We start from the raw sequence: 17,572 nt of genomic DNA, 5'->3' as shown, positions 1-17,572 counted from the left end.
CGCGCGGTCGGCGGGGAACTGCGGCCGGTAGCGGGAGGGTGGGGACCTTATACGTGGCGCGAGAGAGACCGATAGAGCCGGCAAATGTGCTCGCTATCTCTCTCGCCGCGTGATTGGTCAACCTAGCACCGCCCGCTATTGGCCTAGCCCACCGCCGCACGGCAAAATGTTGTATATATAGCCCCGCCGGGGAAAAATAAAGTCAGTCATCTCACCACACTACTAAGGCTTTCTACTCTCCACTTCACCTCCCTACCTCGCTTCAAACCGGACCTCATCGCCACCTGGATTCGAACACCGCTACCCCCCTGGACTTGGAACTCGGATACTCTTTGGATTGGATTTTGGACCCCGGATAATTTGGACCCTTGGATACTTCCCCGGAACACACCCCGCCGTTCCCACCGACGGAGAGATACCGGCCTTACAACCCGGTTGCCTGACTCAGGATTGCGGCCGCCAGCGCTACTCGCTAGCGACCCCGCAAGGGATCTCTAGGCGACGATACCTCCCCCGGAGCTTATCGTTCGTCGGCCGAGGCCCGCCTACGCCCGGCCACTCTGCGTTTGACACCAGCACCTATAGAAATACAGTTCTTGTGACGGGCGCGATTGCTACGGACGAAGCAGTGATCCGCCGCGTCTGTTACAAGTTGGTCCTTCGAGAAGAACCGGATATTCATCGCAGAGCGCCTAGAGATGACTTCGAGAACCCCTTCACTCCGCTCGGGTCGAGGAGGCACGGAACCGAGAGAAGACCCTGCTACAGATCAGGACTCAGCCGAGTCGGACACATCCGAAGATACAGTCCAGCGGCTGAGGACGCAGGTTCGAACGCTCCGTGCTTCACTACACGATCAAGACCGACGCGTGCCCTTGGAGACGAATCCCGAGCCCGCGCCGCGTACTACGGATATGGACGGCATCATGACGGTGCTGTCAAAAATGGCGATTCTACTAGAGGCTTCGCAAGGAAGAAGCCCGACTTCAGCCCCAGAGGACGTTAGCAGAGTCGGCGCCATGATAGCGCGCCAATCTACTGCCAAGGACCTACCCGCCTTCGCCGGAGAGCCGCAGGAATGGGCTACTTTCAAATCGCAGTACACTCAGTCGACGGAGATGTGCTGCCTTTCGGATCCAGAAAACCTCCTGCGTCTACAGCGTGCGTTAAAAGGACGGGCAAGAGAATCTGTGTCGTCATTACTAGTGGATCCAAGCCAAGTGAGGGTGATAATGAAGACGTTGGAGCTACACTACGGCCAGCCGGACATTGTAGCGTCTTCCTTGTTGGAAAAAGTGAGAAGGCTCCGCTGCATACAGAACGACGGATCTACGCAAGCATTAGTAGATCTGTCTAGCGCAGTTCGGAACGCGATAGCGACCTTAGAAGGCTTCGGTGGCGATTACATGTCTACGCCACAACTACTAAGTGAACTAGTGAGCAAGTTACCGCTGTGCATGAAGTCTCTCTGGTGGTACAGCAGAAGAGGAAACCGGGTGAGGCCCTCCGCGAAGGATTTCGCGCTCTTCTTGGAAGATTTAACGGAATCTTCGATGATAGGCGGCGGAATAGAGCCGCAAGTGTACAGCGGAAAACAACGCGAGAAGCCACAGAAGCGAGAACAAGTGCATACAGTGATTTCAACAGAGGGAAACGGGAAAAGTGTAGCGTCATGTGTTTTGTGCGGACGAGGACATTTACTACAAACGTGCCAGGAATACATAGAGTGTAGTATTCCGGAAAGATGGGACATAGTGAAGCGAAAGAATTTGTGTTTTTCGTGTTTATCGAACACTCATCGGGCGATAAAGTGTAGAAATGTAAAAAAGTGCGGCCTCGATGGATGTCGCCGAACACATCACAAGACATTACACGACAGAAATAGTGCCGATATCAGTGAAGCTCGGTCTAGCGCCGATATACGAGCGCCAGATAATAATGCCCGCCGCAACACGCCTGCAGCGGCGGGCGCCGGGGGAAACAGACCGACCGCGAACGAAACCCGCGCCGCGAGTTCAAATGAAAGAAACTACGATTACGGCCACAGTTCGCGGACGAATAATATAGTGACGAGCACCTACGCTCGGGAGGAACCGGTCCTCCTAAAAGTGATTCCCGTCATGTTAAGTGGTCCGCGAGGACGAGTGAACGCGTACGCGTTACTAGATGAGGGATCAACCGTGACATTGATTGACGCAAAAATAGCAAACGACATCGGCGCGCCGGGAGAGACTCGAGGATTAAAAATCCACGGTGCCGGCGGAATGTGCGTAACAGATAGTGCATCAAGAAAAGTCACAATTAAAGTGCGCGGAGTTACGGAAGATTTATTCACTCTCCGCGCAAACACAATACAGAAGCTGAGTCTGCCGCTACAGCCCGTGATTGAAGGGGAAGGCAGGATGCGACAAGTGTGCCCGCAGTTACTCATCGGCCAAGATAACGCCTCTCTCATAGTGACGAGAGAGGCACGGAGATGCGGGGAATACATCGCCTCAGTGACAGCCTTAGGAAAGGTGATACACGGTGGGCGGACACGCCAGACTAACGCCAGCATACTAATGGCGCTTAGTACAGAACAGAGACTAGAAAATCTAGTTAAACAAAATTACGCCGTCGACGCGTTAGGTATAAGTTCGACAGCCAAGATATCGCGTCAGGAGGCGCGAGCCACAGAAACCATGAGAGCCACGACACGTTTCCTACCGCAAGGACAGTACGAGACAGGGCTACTGTGGAAAGACAATCGAATATGTTTACCGGATAATCGCCGTACAGCGCTGAATCGATTTTTAAGCATAGAGAAAAAGTTCAGTAAAAACAGTGAATTCGCCGCGGCTTACAAGTTAAAGATTAAAGAATATCTAGACAAGGGGTATGCCCGGGAACTGACGCTGGCTGAAAGACAAGACACTGCGAGTGGGCTTTGGTTTTTGCCGCATTTCGCAGTGACGAACGTGAATAAACCGGATAAAATACGGATAGTATTTGACGCCGCCAGCCGCTGCAACGGGAAGTCATTGAACGACATGTTGGCCAACGGCCCGGACCTTCTCTCATCGCTTATGGGAAATATAATGCGATTTCGCGAGGGAAAGATCGCGCTGGCAGCAGATATAAGGGAGATGTTTCTCCAAATTAAAATAAGAAAAGAAGACCAGAGGGCGCAGCTGTTCCTCTGGCGCGATAGTCCCGAAGAAGAAATTCGGGAAATGATTATGACGTCGATGACGTTCGGCGCGGCGTGTTCACCGAGCAGCGCACAGTACGTGAGAAATCAAGTCGCAGAAGATCACGGGCAAGAGATGGCCGCCGCCAGGGATGCTGTGCGAAATAAATTCTACATGGACGACTATATGGATGCCGTAGACAGTGCAACAGAGGCGATACAACTGCGCCACGATGTCAGCGAACTACTACGGCGGGGCGGATTCATCCTCGCGAATTGGGCGAGTAATGATCCCTCCGTAATGGAAGCGATTCCTTCAAGTCTGAGAGGGAAAAGCGCACGCGAAATAATTAGCGGAACCTCCGTGACAGAGAGGGTCCTCGGCATCAAATGGGACCCGGTGACAGACGAGTTTCAATTTAAATTTAAAGTGTCACGGGAGGTTCCAACAGAGAGGCCTACAAAACGGCAGATGCTAAGTGAAGTTATGAGCATTTTCGATCCACTCGGTTTCGTAGGGTGTTTGACAATACGCCCGCGAATACTGCTACAAGATGTGTGGCGCTCCCACATAGAGTGGGACGAACAAGTGAATGAAGAACACGCAGAGAAATGGCGCACTTGGGTGGACATATTACGCAATACCGAGTGCGCTATACCGCGGCGCGTATCGAGCGCCAATGGCCAGCCAGTAGAGCTGCACGTATTTTCCGATGCCTCGGAGCAAGCGAGCTGCGCCGTAGCCTACATCGTGGAGGAGAACGCCGCCGGAAGGAATGCGACGTTCATGGCTAGCAAGTGCCGAGTTAGCCCGCTACGAGCGCTATCAATTCCACGCCTGGAATTACAAGCCGCGCTCATGGCCGCACGACTGGCGGCCACAATCAAGAAAGAATGCGGAAGTAATATACGCGATACCTACTACTGGACAGATTCTACTACGGTGCTGTGCTGGGTCCAGAGTGATTCGCGCATCTTCACGCCATTTGTAGCCCACCGCCTAGGGGAAATAGATGAGCTAACGAACGCTCAAGAGTGGCGGTGGGTACCAGGAAAGAAGAACCCCGCTGATCTCGGGACGCGGGACGGCGAGATACCAGACATCTCCCCGGCCGGCATGTGGTTCAGTGGGCCGAGTTTCATAAAGAAAAATAAAAGTCAATGGCCGCCGCTCAAGGTAATAACGGCGACCCCGGATACAAGCAGTGAAATAAAGTGTGCGAACAGTGCCATCGTGATGACAGCCCTCCCGGACGAAAGAAGATTTTCCTCCTGGCGGAGACTGATCAGGACTACAGCGTGGGTGTTGCGCTTCATAAACCGCTGCAGGAAAAAGAATACAGGAAGCGCGACACTCATCGCCCCGGAACTCAAGGCATCAGAGAGGGCGTGGATACTCATAAGCCAGACAGACAGTTACCACGCCGAGATAGCCGCAATTAGACGGGGGGAGTGCCTCCCGCGGAACAGCCGCCTGCTGGGCCTCACTCCCTACCTCGATAAAGATAGCGTCCTCAGAATGGGGACGCGAATTATGGAAGCCCCCGCGGTGAGCGAGCAACTAAAGGCGCCCGTCATACTGGACGGAGCGCACGCCTATACGCGTCTATTGATAAGGCATTATCACGAGTCGCGGCAACACGCAAGTACAGAGCGGACACTCAGCGAACTCAGACAACAGTTCTTTATAACACGATTACGGACAAATATAAGGAAAATTATATACGAGTGCCGCTACTGTCGAATACAGAAGGCCCGCCCGCAGCCTCCGCTCATGGGACAGCTGCCTGCCGGCCGACTCGATCATCACGTAAGGCCTTTTACCCACTGTGGGGTGGACATGTTCGGGCCCGTATACGTAACTATCGGAAGACGCCGGGAGAAACGATACGGGGCCCTGTTTACGTGCATGGTTACGAGGGCCGTGCATATTGAAATTACACCGTCGTTGAGTACTGACTCGACGGTGCAGGCCCTCAGAAGGATGGCGGCCCGCAGAGGACATCCGACAACGCTCTACTCGGACAACGGGACGAACTTCAGAGGCGCAGACAAAGAGATGGCGGCCGCCATGAAGGAACTAGCCCACGATCCCGAACTACAGAACGAGGCGACAAGGAGAGGGATCAAATGGGTGTTCAACCCGCCATCGGCGCCACACATGGGGGGAGCCTGGGAACGGCTCGTCCGGTCGATAAAGGGGGCGCTTATGGTGATTCTAAAGGAACAAGCCCCCCGAGAGGAAACGCTAATGACAGCGATAGCGGAGGCCGAGTACACAGTAAACACTCGGCCCCTAACCCACGTCTCGCTTGATAGCCGAGACGACGCTCCGCTGACTCCGATGCACTTTCTCATCGGGTCGAGCGGGGCCCAGCCGCATCTGGCCGATTACAGAGACACGCCGCCCGAACTGTGCCTCAGAAAACAATGGCGGGTGGCGCAGAAACTAGCCGACGCATTTTGGAAAAGATGGATGAGGGAATATCTCCCGACGTTGGCACAGCGACGGAAGTGGCAACAGGCCGCCACACCGATCATGGTCGATGACCTGGTCATAATAACGGACGCCGCCCTCCCGCGGAATGAATGGCCGCGGGGACGCGTCATAGCAGTCACACCAGGGAAGGATGGACAAGTCAGGAGCGCCCGGGTCCAGACAGCCACCGGAACCTACACACGACCCGCCGTCAAGCTCGCCGTGTTGCAAATCAAGGACGACGTCGGCGCAGAGATGCCTCCTCGGCAGGGGGGAGTGTTGCCGACGTAAAAGTACATGCACCAACTTGGCGGCCCTTCCTGGGGTTTTAATGTAGCATAGGAGGCTTCAGTATGTGTAAGCGATCTACCACCTCCTCAATAAAGACTAGTATTTGTCACTTTCGGGGGTGGTGATCGCCATACTGAAGCCCACATATAGATTAGAATTCATGAAAATATTTGTATGCCCATAATGTGTTTTTATGTTGTTCTGTATAAGTGTTGATCGCCGCGCGGTCGGCGGGGAACTGCGGCCGGTAGCGGGAGGGTGGGGACCTTATACGTGGCGCGAGAGAGACCGATAGAGCCGGCAAATGTGCTCGCTATCTCTCTCGCCGCGTGATTGGTCAACCTAGCACCGCCCGCTATTGGCCTAGCCCACCGCCGCACGGCAAAATGTTGTATATATAGCCCCGCCGGGGAAAAATAAAGTCAGTCATCTCACCACACTACTAAGGCTTTCTACTCTCCACTTCACCTCCCTACCTCGCTTCAAACCGGACCTCATCGCCACCTGGATTCGAACACCGCTACCCCCCTGGACTTGGAACTCGGATACTCTTTGGATTGGATTTTGGACCCCGGATAATTTGGACCCTTGGATACTTCCCCGGAACACACCCCGCCGTTCCCACCGACGGAGAGATACCGGCCTTACAACCCGGTTGCCTGACTCAGGATTGCGGCCGCCAGCGCTACTCGCTAGCGACCCCGCAAGGGATCTCTAGGCGACGATACCTCCCCCGGAGCTTATCGTTCGTCGGCCGAGGCCCGCCTACGCCCGGCCACTCTGCGTTTGACACCAGCACCTATAGAAATACAGTTCTTGTGACGGGCGCGATTGCTACGGACGAAGCAGTGATCCGCCGCGTCTGTTACAAAATAAAAGGTCAGCTTTCTGCGTGAAAAATCCATCTCTTTTTTCTTTTCAGACTACATCCTTCCTGCAATAGAACTTCCAGTTAAAGAAGGACATGATCATTTGTGGGGTAAAACCAAAGCGGCTTTTCAATATGTTTACGATCACTATAGAGACGAAGCAGACTGGTTCTTTAAAGCTGATGATGATACGTAATTTCCATAATTATACTTTTCTAAAATTTATGCTTCTTGTGCTATGTATGTATGTATATATATATTTTTTTTTAATCATGACGGGTAGGTAAATTCTGCTATTAATATTGTTTATATTTTTCCATGAATGTCCAAAACATCACATGTTAATAGGAACCTACCAAATTACAATGCTACAGTTCATTCAAAACTTTAATACCCTCTGCTTTATGTGTGACTAACAATAAGTTTTCATAAAAATAATTTTAGTGTGCCTACTAACACAAAAGAAGTTAGTATGTTTACTGGGTTCACTGACAGGCAATAGAATAGCATAGGGTTATTAAACTAATGTACTGTATTCATGTATTATTCATTTTTATGTAGCAAGTTGACATATACTGGGTTCGATTTTACCTGGATATTTACATAATCGTTTATTAACACACATTAATTTACCTAGGGAAATTTTATATTCTTGGCAGTATCACTATACTAGGGAATAGTTAATTCAAATATTGTGTTGATTCATAGAAAGTCATATTTTACTCATCGATATTTAGCCAATTATCTAAGTGCTTCAGATTTTTTATGTGTAGCTGCATTCTCTGTGTTATTGTTTATTACACATTTTTTATGTTATTACTACAGAATAGAGGTGGTTGTAATAAAGATCTCCAGTATCCAGATCTTCCATATCCATAATAAATGTGAATATGAAATCTGTTATTTCTTGTATTTTATTAAAAGACAATGATTTATAATGAATAAATAATAAGTGTTTCTAGAAGTCAAAAATTGCTTAATAAATAAAGTACCTAAGTGTTAATTATGTATTTATTAACAGATATGTGATAGTGGAAAACTTGCGGTATATGCTGTCTGCCCATAGCCCCCAGGAGCCAGTGTACTTTGGTTGCCGCTTTAAGACATCCGCTGACCACGGATTCATGAGCGGTGGTGCTGGATATGTATTAAGTCGAAGTGCTCTTGATCTATTTATAACCAAGGGTCTTCCCTCATTCAATATTTGCTGTAAAAACGAATCAGGTGCTGAAGACTTTGAAATTGGTAATAAATTTTGGTGATACCTATACATATGTATTTATTTCTTAAGAATTTCATTGATATAAAAATATACATGACTTCATTATAATATATTTCTCACTGGGAAATACCTTGTCTAGGAATACATTTTACAAGTTATTTTTTTTTTACAAAGAACAGTACCAACAAACTTTGTAGATGTTTACAGTATTGTAGATAGTATTGGACACAGCAATGCTGTATTTTTACACAGCAAGGTTTATTATTGACACACCATAAAACCACTCTTAAAAATTCTACCATTTAAAAATATAATACACTTACTTTTACCTGCAGCTTCGCTTGCGTGGTATTAGGGAGAAATTAGTTTTGTTGTTTAACAATGAGAAATTTAGATTGCCGGTCATTTCCTTAAAATAATTGTGCATATCAATCAATTAGTATTAAAATATTGTGCAAATTATAATAATCTTTTCAATTATTTAAGGCAAATGTTTGTCTAATGTGGGAGTCAAAGTTGCAGACTCGAGGGACTCTCTGGGCCGAGGGAGATTTTTCCCTTTCCCTCCGGAACATCACTTAATTCCGGGACTAATTGGAAAAACTAGTTGGTTTTGGCAACATATTTATTATAAGCCTAAAGAAGTAAGTCGTAGTTGAAAAATATTGATATTTGATTTAAATTTTCGAATAATCATTTTTTTTAACTTGCATTTTGTAATTGATTATTTTTTTAAACAAAACATTGTTAAGCTAAATGAAAGAGCTATCTAGCAAAAGTTTTGATGTCCTACATACAGTTTTTTTTTATTTATCCAAAACTTTTTTCATATTTTATAGAATTTAAAACATTGGCTTGGCAAACAATTATTTTTATAAATTCGAACGATAATTACTTAAATTTTAGGGTTTGGAGTGCTGCTCAGATAACGCTGTTTCCTTTCATCATATCAATCCCGGCGAGATGTATGTACTAGAATACCTTATTTACCACCTGAGACCTTATGGCATCAGTTACCAGGCAAAATTAACTCACAGGAAGAGTGAATTAGATAAATAAAATTTATTTTATTCATGACTAAACAATCGAATAGTAATCAAATTTCTGTTGCAGTCTCAAAGGTTACTCATGTTGAGAGAAGTGATTGTTGTCTGGCGATTCAGAAAAAAAAAATATTTTACCCTGAAAAAAGACTGGACCAGTCTGACGATGTCGGTCACAACGAAACCCGGTCACTGGTAAAAAAATTATAAAATAATTATAAATAAAAGTGGAATAAAACTATAAAGTATTTTTATTATTATAATTAAAATGCAGTTCCACCAAGAAATGTCAGTAGAAAAACTCAATATATTAAATATTATTTAACATAAAAATAAAAATATCCGTTTTATGTAAAATAAAATTTGTTTTATATTTTAAGTTTAAAGTTCATTAATTCAATTACTCTTCTTAAATGACCCTTTACTTATCTACTCTGTTGTGTCAATCAATGTTTCCACGTGCACAGTAAAATTTTAGAGAAATTATACATTTGTGTTATGACTTTTTTTCCCACCAAGCAACATTACGCTGTGACCTCACGAATGCGCGCGGCGAAAGTAGGGCATAGTGGGGGAATTATTGGACACAGTCCGATGTATTCAAATATGATTCTACGCTCCTTCTGGACTATTCTTAATTCTATGGCTCCGAGTCACATGGCCCATATTTGATGTGCAACGACGATGTATTTAAAAAATATAAATAAGTACCTAGATACATATACTTATTTATGATTTATATTCTTAAACTGAAAGAAATAAACTCACTCTATCTACGATAAAATAACAGAAGTAGACGAAATGGGTTTATTTTGGAAAATTATTAGTTCTATGAAATAAATAGCATATATACGGACTATCTATAGGTATAGTAGGACCCATAGAATTATAAGTCTTATAATTCTATGGTAGGATCAGATCAATCTTTGAAGAAAAAAAATTATGTTTTTAAAAAATTGACCATTTAACAATGATTACAAAAAAATCATCACATTGAATTTGAAGATAAAAACAGTTTTTTTAAATTAATATCACATTTAAAAAGTTGGATGATACCATGCTGATACCAACTTGAGAAAAGAATGTCGTGACCTTGAAGTAACCAATCACAAAACAAGCCACATGTAATTCAGTATTGCCAGCTTCAAAATCAGTTGTTGATCAGATTATTTTTCAATCTCATTTCCATTTTAATTTTATTTTTATGAAAAATATTTCCGAGCTCCTTTGTTGATGATGGTAATAAATTATTTTGTTTCTGTTAGTTTTTAAAAAAGCTTTCCACTTTTTATAGCTATCAATAACATAAAACAAACATTAAATTAACATGGGTGGTTATTTAAGAAAACTTTTTTTTTAAATTAATATTCTTGAGAACATATTTAAATTCAATTTTCTATTATCGTCTATGGTGTATGAAATTTAAATCATTATTATAAATCCGGAATCAGTATTATTTTCATCCCACTTTAGCTTCTTACATGAAATAATTTATTGATTGATATTGACAAAATAACATACATAATATGTGGTTTTAAGTTTTGTACATGCAATCTATTTTTAAAATATGCGTTTTGCTGTAAGTTTGTGATTTTTTTACTTGGCAGAAAGTGACCATCAACATTAATTTGTTATTAAATTATTTCACCAGTAATTCCAGTAAGAACATTTTTAATGCAAGAAAAATGTTACATAACATTTCTAGATATTTTAATTATATGCATGAACTCAAAATCTGATCGATGCCGATAGATATGTACTAGTCACATTTATTAATATTTTTAAATCAGTGTAATATTTTAATCTCAGTGATTTTAGCCACTAAAGATAAATATTTTAGCTATTTTAATAGCCTTAATTCTAGAATATATGCATTTTCTAATTATTTTTTCTAGTGGTTTTTTGGAAGCCGTCCAACAATAAATCCTAAATTTATATTAACTCTAGCGTTTGGTGTGTTAATTGGTTTTGGATTGGCCTATTTACTATTTATCTCTAGTTTACAAAATGGCTGGCTGGAGTAAGTCTTTACTTTCTTTTATTTTAAAATTGCTATATTCGAATCTTTAAGGAAAGGCAAAGAATGGAAAGGAAAAAGTATTAGTACTAGAATTTAATAAAATGGAAAGGAAATATATGATTATCAACAATATTTTGAGTTTAAAATACTACAAGTAGGTAACTTCGACACCAGCATTTTTGAGTTACCCACAATAACATACATTTGTATCCTCCTTCGTGAATGCTAGAAATAGGCAAGTCGTGATTCATTAAAATTACATTATGATGATTTGAACGCATAAAATGTCTGTTTGAAGCATTCATGGAGAAGGATAAAACAATGTTTTATAAGCGGGTAACTCACAAATGCTGATTTTGATGTTACCTAGTTAAAGTTATTACCCGTGATATGTTTGTATTATCCTAATGGGTTTTTATTTTAACTTATGATATTTTGATCTACTTATGTTTTGGTATTTTGTATGTGAAAGCTTTTTTTTTTGGAGATCCAATTACAGCAGTGAATTACAGCACAGAATACCCAGGCTTGAGAAAAAAACACTTTTTTTTTTCTCACTAGCAATCGAACCCAAATCCTTCCATGCGTGAGTCAAGCGTCTTAACCACCACACCATGGAAGCCTTATAAGATGATATATATGTATATATTGAGTGTTAACATAAGTTGTGTACATTTTTTTCCACATTTAAATGTGAGCAGCAAAAGTAAAAAAAAACGGCAAAGGTTAACCTTCGCCGTTTACGTCATTCAAAAGATAATTTTTTGCTCTACAGGATGTTGTGTTTGCTTTTACGTTACATGTACTATTTTATTTGATTATGAGACTTCAAAATGGAATTTCAAGTAGACGAAGGTGAGCATTTGAGGGTATAAAGCTGAGGGTATAAAGCTGTTCGCAATATTTGCACACTGTGCGGAAAATGTACCATTGACTTATTTGTTGTGAAATAATAAAAGAGAATATTACTAATTTGTTGCAAAATAATGAAGGAGAAAAAGGTGTTTACTAATTTGTTGTATTTTTTTTTGTAGTGCCCTCTTGGTCTCTTCATTTGACCAGAAAATCCATGTTTTTTAAAAAAATAAATACTTAATATGAAGTTATAATATTATATTGTAATATACCATGCCTCTTAATTTTTTAAACTGACAGTGTAATTATATTTTTCTTCTAAAAGTAACTGCTATTTGCGCAATCTCCACAATTCGAGGCACCATGACAACGGAGGAGAGGTGGAAGGAACATACAAGGTTGGGAAACATGAACATGATGAGGAGTTTCATAAGTTTGAGAACACGTCTGTAGCTGATGAGATGGCTAAGAAAGTAAGAGTTCTCTGTTGGATCATGACGGGTCCCAATAACCATGTAAGGAAGGCCTTACATGTGAAAATGACTTGGGGACCGCGCTGTAATATCCTTCTCTTCATGAGCTCTGCTGCTGGTAACTAATGACATGTATTATTTTTATCTTATACTTAAAGTGAGAATACAAGATTGTAATGCAATATTATAATGTTCATTATCATCTCCATTGCCTTTCTAGGCATAGGACTTTGGTACACCGAATGCAGATCACTTTTGTTTCATGAAGGTAAAAGTATGAGTCTTACACTTTTTAAACACCTTTTAAAATAAATATTTCATATCAAACATATCAGGAATCAAACTTGAAACCTCTTACATAGTAGGCAAACATGCTGACCATTTGATCACAAGACAGACAAAATATATATATATTTTTTTAAAGTATTAGGATAATAACTTATTTTACTGAGGTGTCCACACTAAGGTAAAAAAATTCTATTGTGTTTTTTAAAATAAAATTTAAAAAAAGTTTTACAGAGTTTATTGTCACAAATATATTCAGTTTATTCCTTTCATTTCAATGTTTATTTATTTGTAAGAAATAGAATGTTTACAGTGAAAATAATCAGGTTTCTGGAACAAGTTTGTAACTAAAATTTTTCAAAAAATTAGATGTCTTCATAACTGGCATCAAATAATCTTTGTTTAAAAAGTAAATAAAAATATTTAATATTATATATGTACGAAAAGAACACTTTATATTATTCAACATGCAGTTTTATTTTAATTGTTGATTTGGCATGAGCTTTAACATTAAAAGTGCAATATCTCACAACAAGCAAAATGTTAGTGTGTTATCTTGTTCCAGAAACCCGTCAATATTTAAATGTATTAATTATAAAATGAATCATACATTCTTTGCTTACTTGATTGACCTTCATACTCACAGTCACATTGAAAAATATTAGTATTCAAAAGAACTACTTGGTTTGTTTATTTGTGCACACCCCACTTCCATCACACATTTTTTATTTCTGTTTTAAATTACAGCAATTTTGTTTATTGTTTTTAAAGACAGCAGGAGTCTACACTTTAATAGAGAACAAACCGAGTAAATAATGTATATTTTACTGTTCTTTCCAGATGAAAGTCTTCCATCAATAGCGCTTCCTGTTAAAGATGGACGCAATTTTTTGTGGAATAAAACCAAAACGGCATTTAAATATGTTTATGATCACCATAGAGACGAAGCCGACTGGTTCCTTAAAGCTGATGATGATACGTAATCCTTTTTTTTAGTTGAATCAATATATAAGTATGCATAAATTATATGGATGTACTCAATGAGAGTCCACAATTTGTAATATTTTGTTATTTTTAAAAAGAGTTTGACATTTAAAAAACATTAGCTTGCTTGAAAGTGCAGAAGTACAAAAATTTACATAAATATTTATAAATAAATATTTATATTTCAATACCTTGTTACATATATTATGTACAGTCCATTAAGAAATAAATCATACGAGGATCCCTTAGGGAGCTTGGGTTAAGTTCACTGGAAGAGCGGAGGCAGCGTGGTGACTTGATTGAAATGTTCAAAATCTTAACTGAGCAATATAATGTAACTAAGTTGAAATCAATGTTCACTATGAATAAAAACCGCCATCTCAGAGGTCATTCATCCAACCCCAGGAAGAATTTCCTGACAAACCGAGTTGTGGAGAAATGGAATGGCCTTCCCGAGAAAGTGATTGGTGCTAATTCAGTTAATGTGTCTAAAAACCATCTAGATGCACACATCAATTTATAATGTTTAATAACCATGTACACTTGATATACACGCATCAGCTTAATAGCTGCTAGTGTATTATTAATAATAATACTTTGCTTATGTGTGCGTGACAGAACATTTTCAAATAAAATATATATATATTTTTTTTTATTAGTGCCTATTGACACAAAAAAATATATGTTTATTTTGTTCACTGACAGGCACTAACATATTAACATGGGCTTAGTAAACATTCACATGCACAGTACATTAGTATCAGTAAAAAGGAGTTAATATAATAAAAAAACAAACCGTTAATTTGGTGATGTTAATTGATTTTATTTCATTAACAGGTTTGTGGTAGTGGAGAACTTGCGTTACATGCTTTCTACACACAGCCCCCAGGAGCCCGTGTACTTCGGTTGCCGCTTTAAGCCATACGTGAAGCAAGGATACATGAGTGGCGGTGCTGGATATGTGTTGAGTCGCAGTGCTCTAGATAGGTTTATCACTAAAGCCCTCCCCTCGGCAGATCTCTGTTCTCAGAATTTAGGGGGGGCTGAAGATGTTGAAATTGGTATGTGTCTTGTACAAAAATCTAATATAAAATTAACTTACTAAGTGCTTCTTCTGCCAATTAAAAAATTATCTTACGTAAAAAAGATATCTTTACTTTTTATTTTATTAATTTTTTCTATTAATTTTTTTTTCTGATTTATTTTTCGGTGCGTCCAGGTGAATAAAGAATACAGTTCTGTTTGCGAAATAAAACCACAACTCTGGCCAAACAGGGTAAATGGGAAATATTGATTTCAAAGGTTTATAAAACTGCAATACTTCATTGTTCCTGGACTGGCACGTGAAGAATAAGACCACTATACCTTCATGTAATGATGATCTAAATATGCTGCATTTAGCTTACAATTTCAGTGTCCTATGCACCGCTGGGTGCTGAAAAGAGGAATGATATATTTCGGTGTTTCATTTTGTATAAATATCATGCTGTGGACAATTGTAATAGATCACTAACCCAGTAATGTTTTGCTTTGTAAAATATGTCATTTTATCACTAGAATATCAAAGTAGTGTATCATAAAAGTATCTTATTTCTATTGTTTTTCCAATTGATTTTAGGAAAGTGTTTGTCCAATGTGGGAGTGAAGGCGGGAGACTCTAGAGACCCTCTCGGTCGAGGGCGATTCTTTCCATTCATTCCAGAACATCATCTGACTCCAGGACAAATAGATAAATCATTTTGGTATTGGAATTATGTTTATTACAAACCTAAACAAGTACGTTCTCACTTTTCTTCAGTTTATTTTTAGCTTTTTTTTCACTTTAGATATTCTTCATAAAATCAATGAAGGCTTGATAACAGGGGTTTTTATTAATTGTTACTGTTAACAATGTCAGTTTAAATAATTAGATTTTTGCCAAGTTTTCAGGCTTTCGTTTCTGTTTTTAAATTATACATACTTCTCTGTGTTTGCCATCACTTTAATTTTTACGATAATTTTATATTCAAATACAACAAATCATTTTTTTTTAGAAAGGTATCAGAATTATTATGTATTGTTTATTCATAACATACAGCAAAATCGGGTTGTGGTCCCGTGGCTAGTGTCGCGGACTCATGGACCAGATGTCCGAGGAACTCCACTCTAATATAACCTCATTCCCACTTTATAATAGCAAGTTATTTACAACTTCTACTTAGCCTCAACACTTGTTGTATAGGGGAAATCATAGGAATGCAAATGTTTATTTAAAAAATTATACAAATAATATGATTCCAATTTTTTAAAATCACATTTGGACTGACATCAATACCTAAACATAACATTTTTATATTAGTTTCAATTTGAAATATTTTTGCGACTTGAGTTTTTCAATATTTTAAAGAATTTTTATGGTACCTATGGTATATTATATCATTTATGCATTCAAATTTTTAAGAACCGGGTTGTGGTACTATGGTTAGCGTCGCGGATCCATGGATCAGAGGTTCAAAGTTTGAACCACAACTTAATTCCCATTTTCTAATAGTGAGTTATTTACAACTCGTTGAAAATACCCCCAAAATCAAATATTTATTTTTAAAAAAAAATTAACAATAATAATAATCGCCATAGAAAAAAATATTATCAAAATATAAGATTAAAGTAAGGCATAGCTTATACTACAGGGTTGCTTTTATAGTCCACGTTGACATAGTATTAATATATAATTCACAAAAGAATGTAGATTTAAAATAAATTTTAATGATCAAAAAAGCATTTTCAAAATAAAATATTAAATGCCTTTTTGGCATAGGGTTTGTCTGTGCTAAACAATGAAAATTATTCGAACTGTGTACATAAATTTACTTTATTATGTACAAAAACAGTTATTGTAAATATCTTTTTAAAGATTTGAATGGGTTTTTAAAAAATGGCAAACATAATAGAATGAAATTATTAGACACATAAGTTTTTTTCCTGTTTTATTATTAGTGTTATAATGAAGCTGACCAATATCAGTTTTATTTTGTCATTAAATTTCAGGGTTTGGAATGCTGTTCAGATAGTGCTATTTCCTTCCATTATATTAACCCAAACCAGATGTATGTTCTGAACTACCTTATCTACCACCTGATGCCTCACGGGATCAACCACCAGATGGAAGTTACTCCAGATCTAAATAAGATTAAAGTGGTATTAAAAGGAACGCGTTTTGTTTCTTCTGTAACGGCGCAGAATGGCATTACAGAGAATAATGAAATCTCCATACCAGTCTTTAATGTTACTAGTGTTAATGGCACTTATGGTTGAAATCTATAAAACTATGTGCCTATTTGATTATGCTACTTAATGATCAACAATATTTTGAGTATGTTAAAATGTTTGAAGACAAGTAGGTACATGTTTAAATATCCACACTGCTTCACAAAATTCAACGGATGGAAGAATTTAAGAAATGTGGATTTATTTATAATTATTTCAGGTTATCAAGCTAAGTGTTTTAGAGTTATATAATTTAATTCATTATTTTCAGTTAGGTAATAAATAAATTATCTATATAAATAAATTGCCTTTTTATTTACTTCTCCCCCTCTCCCATTTTAAGTTTTCGAGTTAAGGGGTAAAATTTATCCTATTACTATAAAATTTTAAGTGAATATGTAACTTATTATTGTAAACTGAAATTATTTCATACTAGAACTGATAAAAACTATTACCTGCTGGTGGCGAAAGAAAGACATAAAATATACATTGCAGTGCAATATTTTTTTACTTAAAAAATATTTAAATACTTTTAATAAACTTCAAGAGGATGTTACGTTAGATCATAATATTGAAAAGTTCAAATTGAACGATCAATGTTTATGAACGTGTCAAATGTCACATAGAATAGTACTT

General features: G+C 39.4%; 2 protein-coding genes across 3 annotated transcripts in view; both read left to right on the top strand.

Moving 5' to 3' along the window:
* The window catches only part of LOC148274909 (uncharacterized), a 30,408-nt gene extending 21,205 nt beyond the window's left edge, over nucleotides 1-9,203 (top strand). The window contains exons 10-13 of the mRNA XM_088236453.1: nucleotides 6,862-7,000; nucleotides 7,830-8,053; nucleotides 8,517-8,674; nucleotides 8,937-9,203. Coding sequence (XP_088092579.1) covers nucleotides 6,862-7,000; nucleotides 7,830-8,053; nucleotides 8,517-8,674; nucleotides 8,937-9,089 — 674 coding nt within the window. The 3' untranslated portion in view covers nucleotides 9,090-9,203. The remainder of the gene's footprint in view (nucleotides 1-6,861; nucleotides 7,001-7,829; nucleotides 8,054-8,516; nucleotides 8,675-8,936) is intronic.
* A 1,278-nt stretch (nucleotides 9,204-10,481) lies between these two features.
* Nucleotides 10,482-17,206, top strand: LOC148274908 (glycoprotein-N-acetylgalactosamine 3-beta-galactosyltransferase 1-like). Of its 2 annotated transcripts, XM_088236413.1 has the most exons (8): nucleotides 10,482-10,652; nucleotides 10,969-11,093; nucleotides 12,274-12,539; nucleotides 12,642-12,689; nucleotides 13,547-13,685; nucleotides 14,528-14,751; nucleotides 15,309-15,466; nucleotides 16,718-17,206. In XM_088236413.1, the coding sequence occupies exons 1-8, from the start codon at nucleotides 10,641-10,643 to the stop codon at nucleotides 16,982-16,984; spliced, it is 1,239 nt and encodes a 412-aa protein (XP_088092539.1). In that variant the 5' UTR covers nucleotides 10,482-10,640; the 3' UTR covers nucleotides 16,985-17,206. The 2 variants fall into 2 exon arrangements, with proteins under 2 accessions (XP_088092539.1, XP_088092540.1); XM_088236414.1 differs by lacking the exon at nucleotides 12,642-12,689.
* The last annotated feature ends 366 nt before the right edge of the window (nucleotides 17,207-17,572 follow it).

Source organism: Micrasema longulum, unplaced genomic scaffold (genome assembly GCF_059751315.1).
Source record: "Micrasema longulum isolate JH-2025_06_02 unplaced genomic scaffold, ASM5975131v1 h1tg001557l, whole genome shotgun sequence".
Lineage (NCBI taxonomy): Eukaryota > Metazoa > Arthropoda > Insecta > Trichoptera > Brachycentridae > Micrasema > Micrasema longulum.
Note: the sequence above shows the minus strand (reverse complement) of the source record. Positions and strands in the feature narration are given on the sequence as shown.

Coding starts and splice junctions, on each gene's coding strand:
- LOC148274908 (XM_088236413.1), top strand. Junction 12,540..12,641: donor CTTCATGAGCTCTGCTGCTG/GTAACTAATGAC, acceptor TTGCCTTTCTAG/GCATAGGACTTTGGTACACC. Junction 14,752..15,308: donor GGCTGAAGATGTTGAAATTG/GTATGTGTCTTG, acceptor AATTGATTTTAG/GAAAGTGTTTGTCCAATGTG.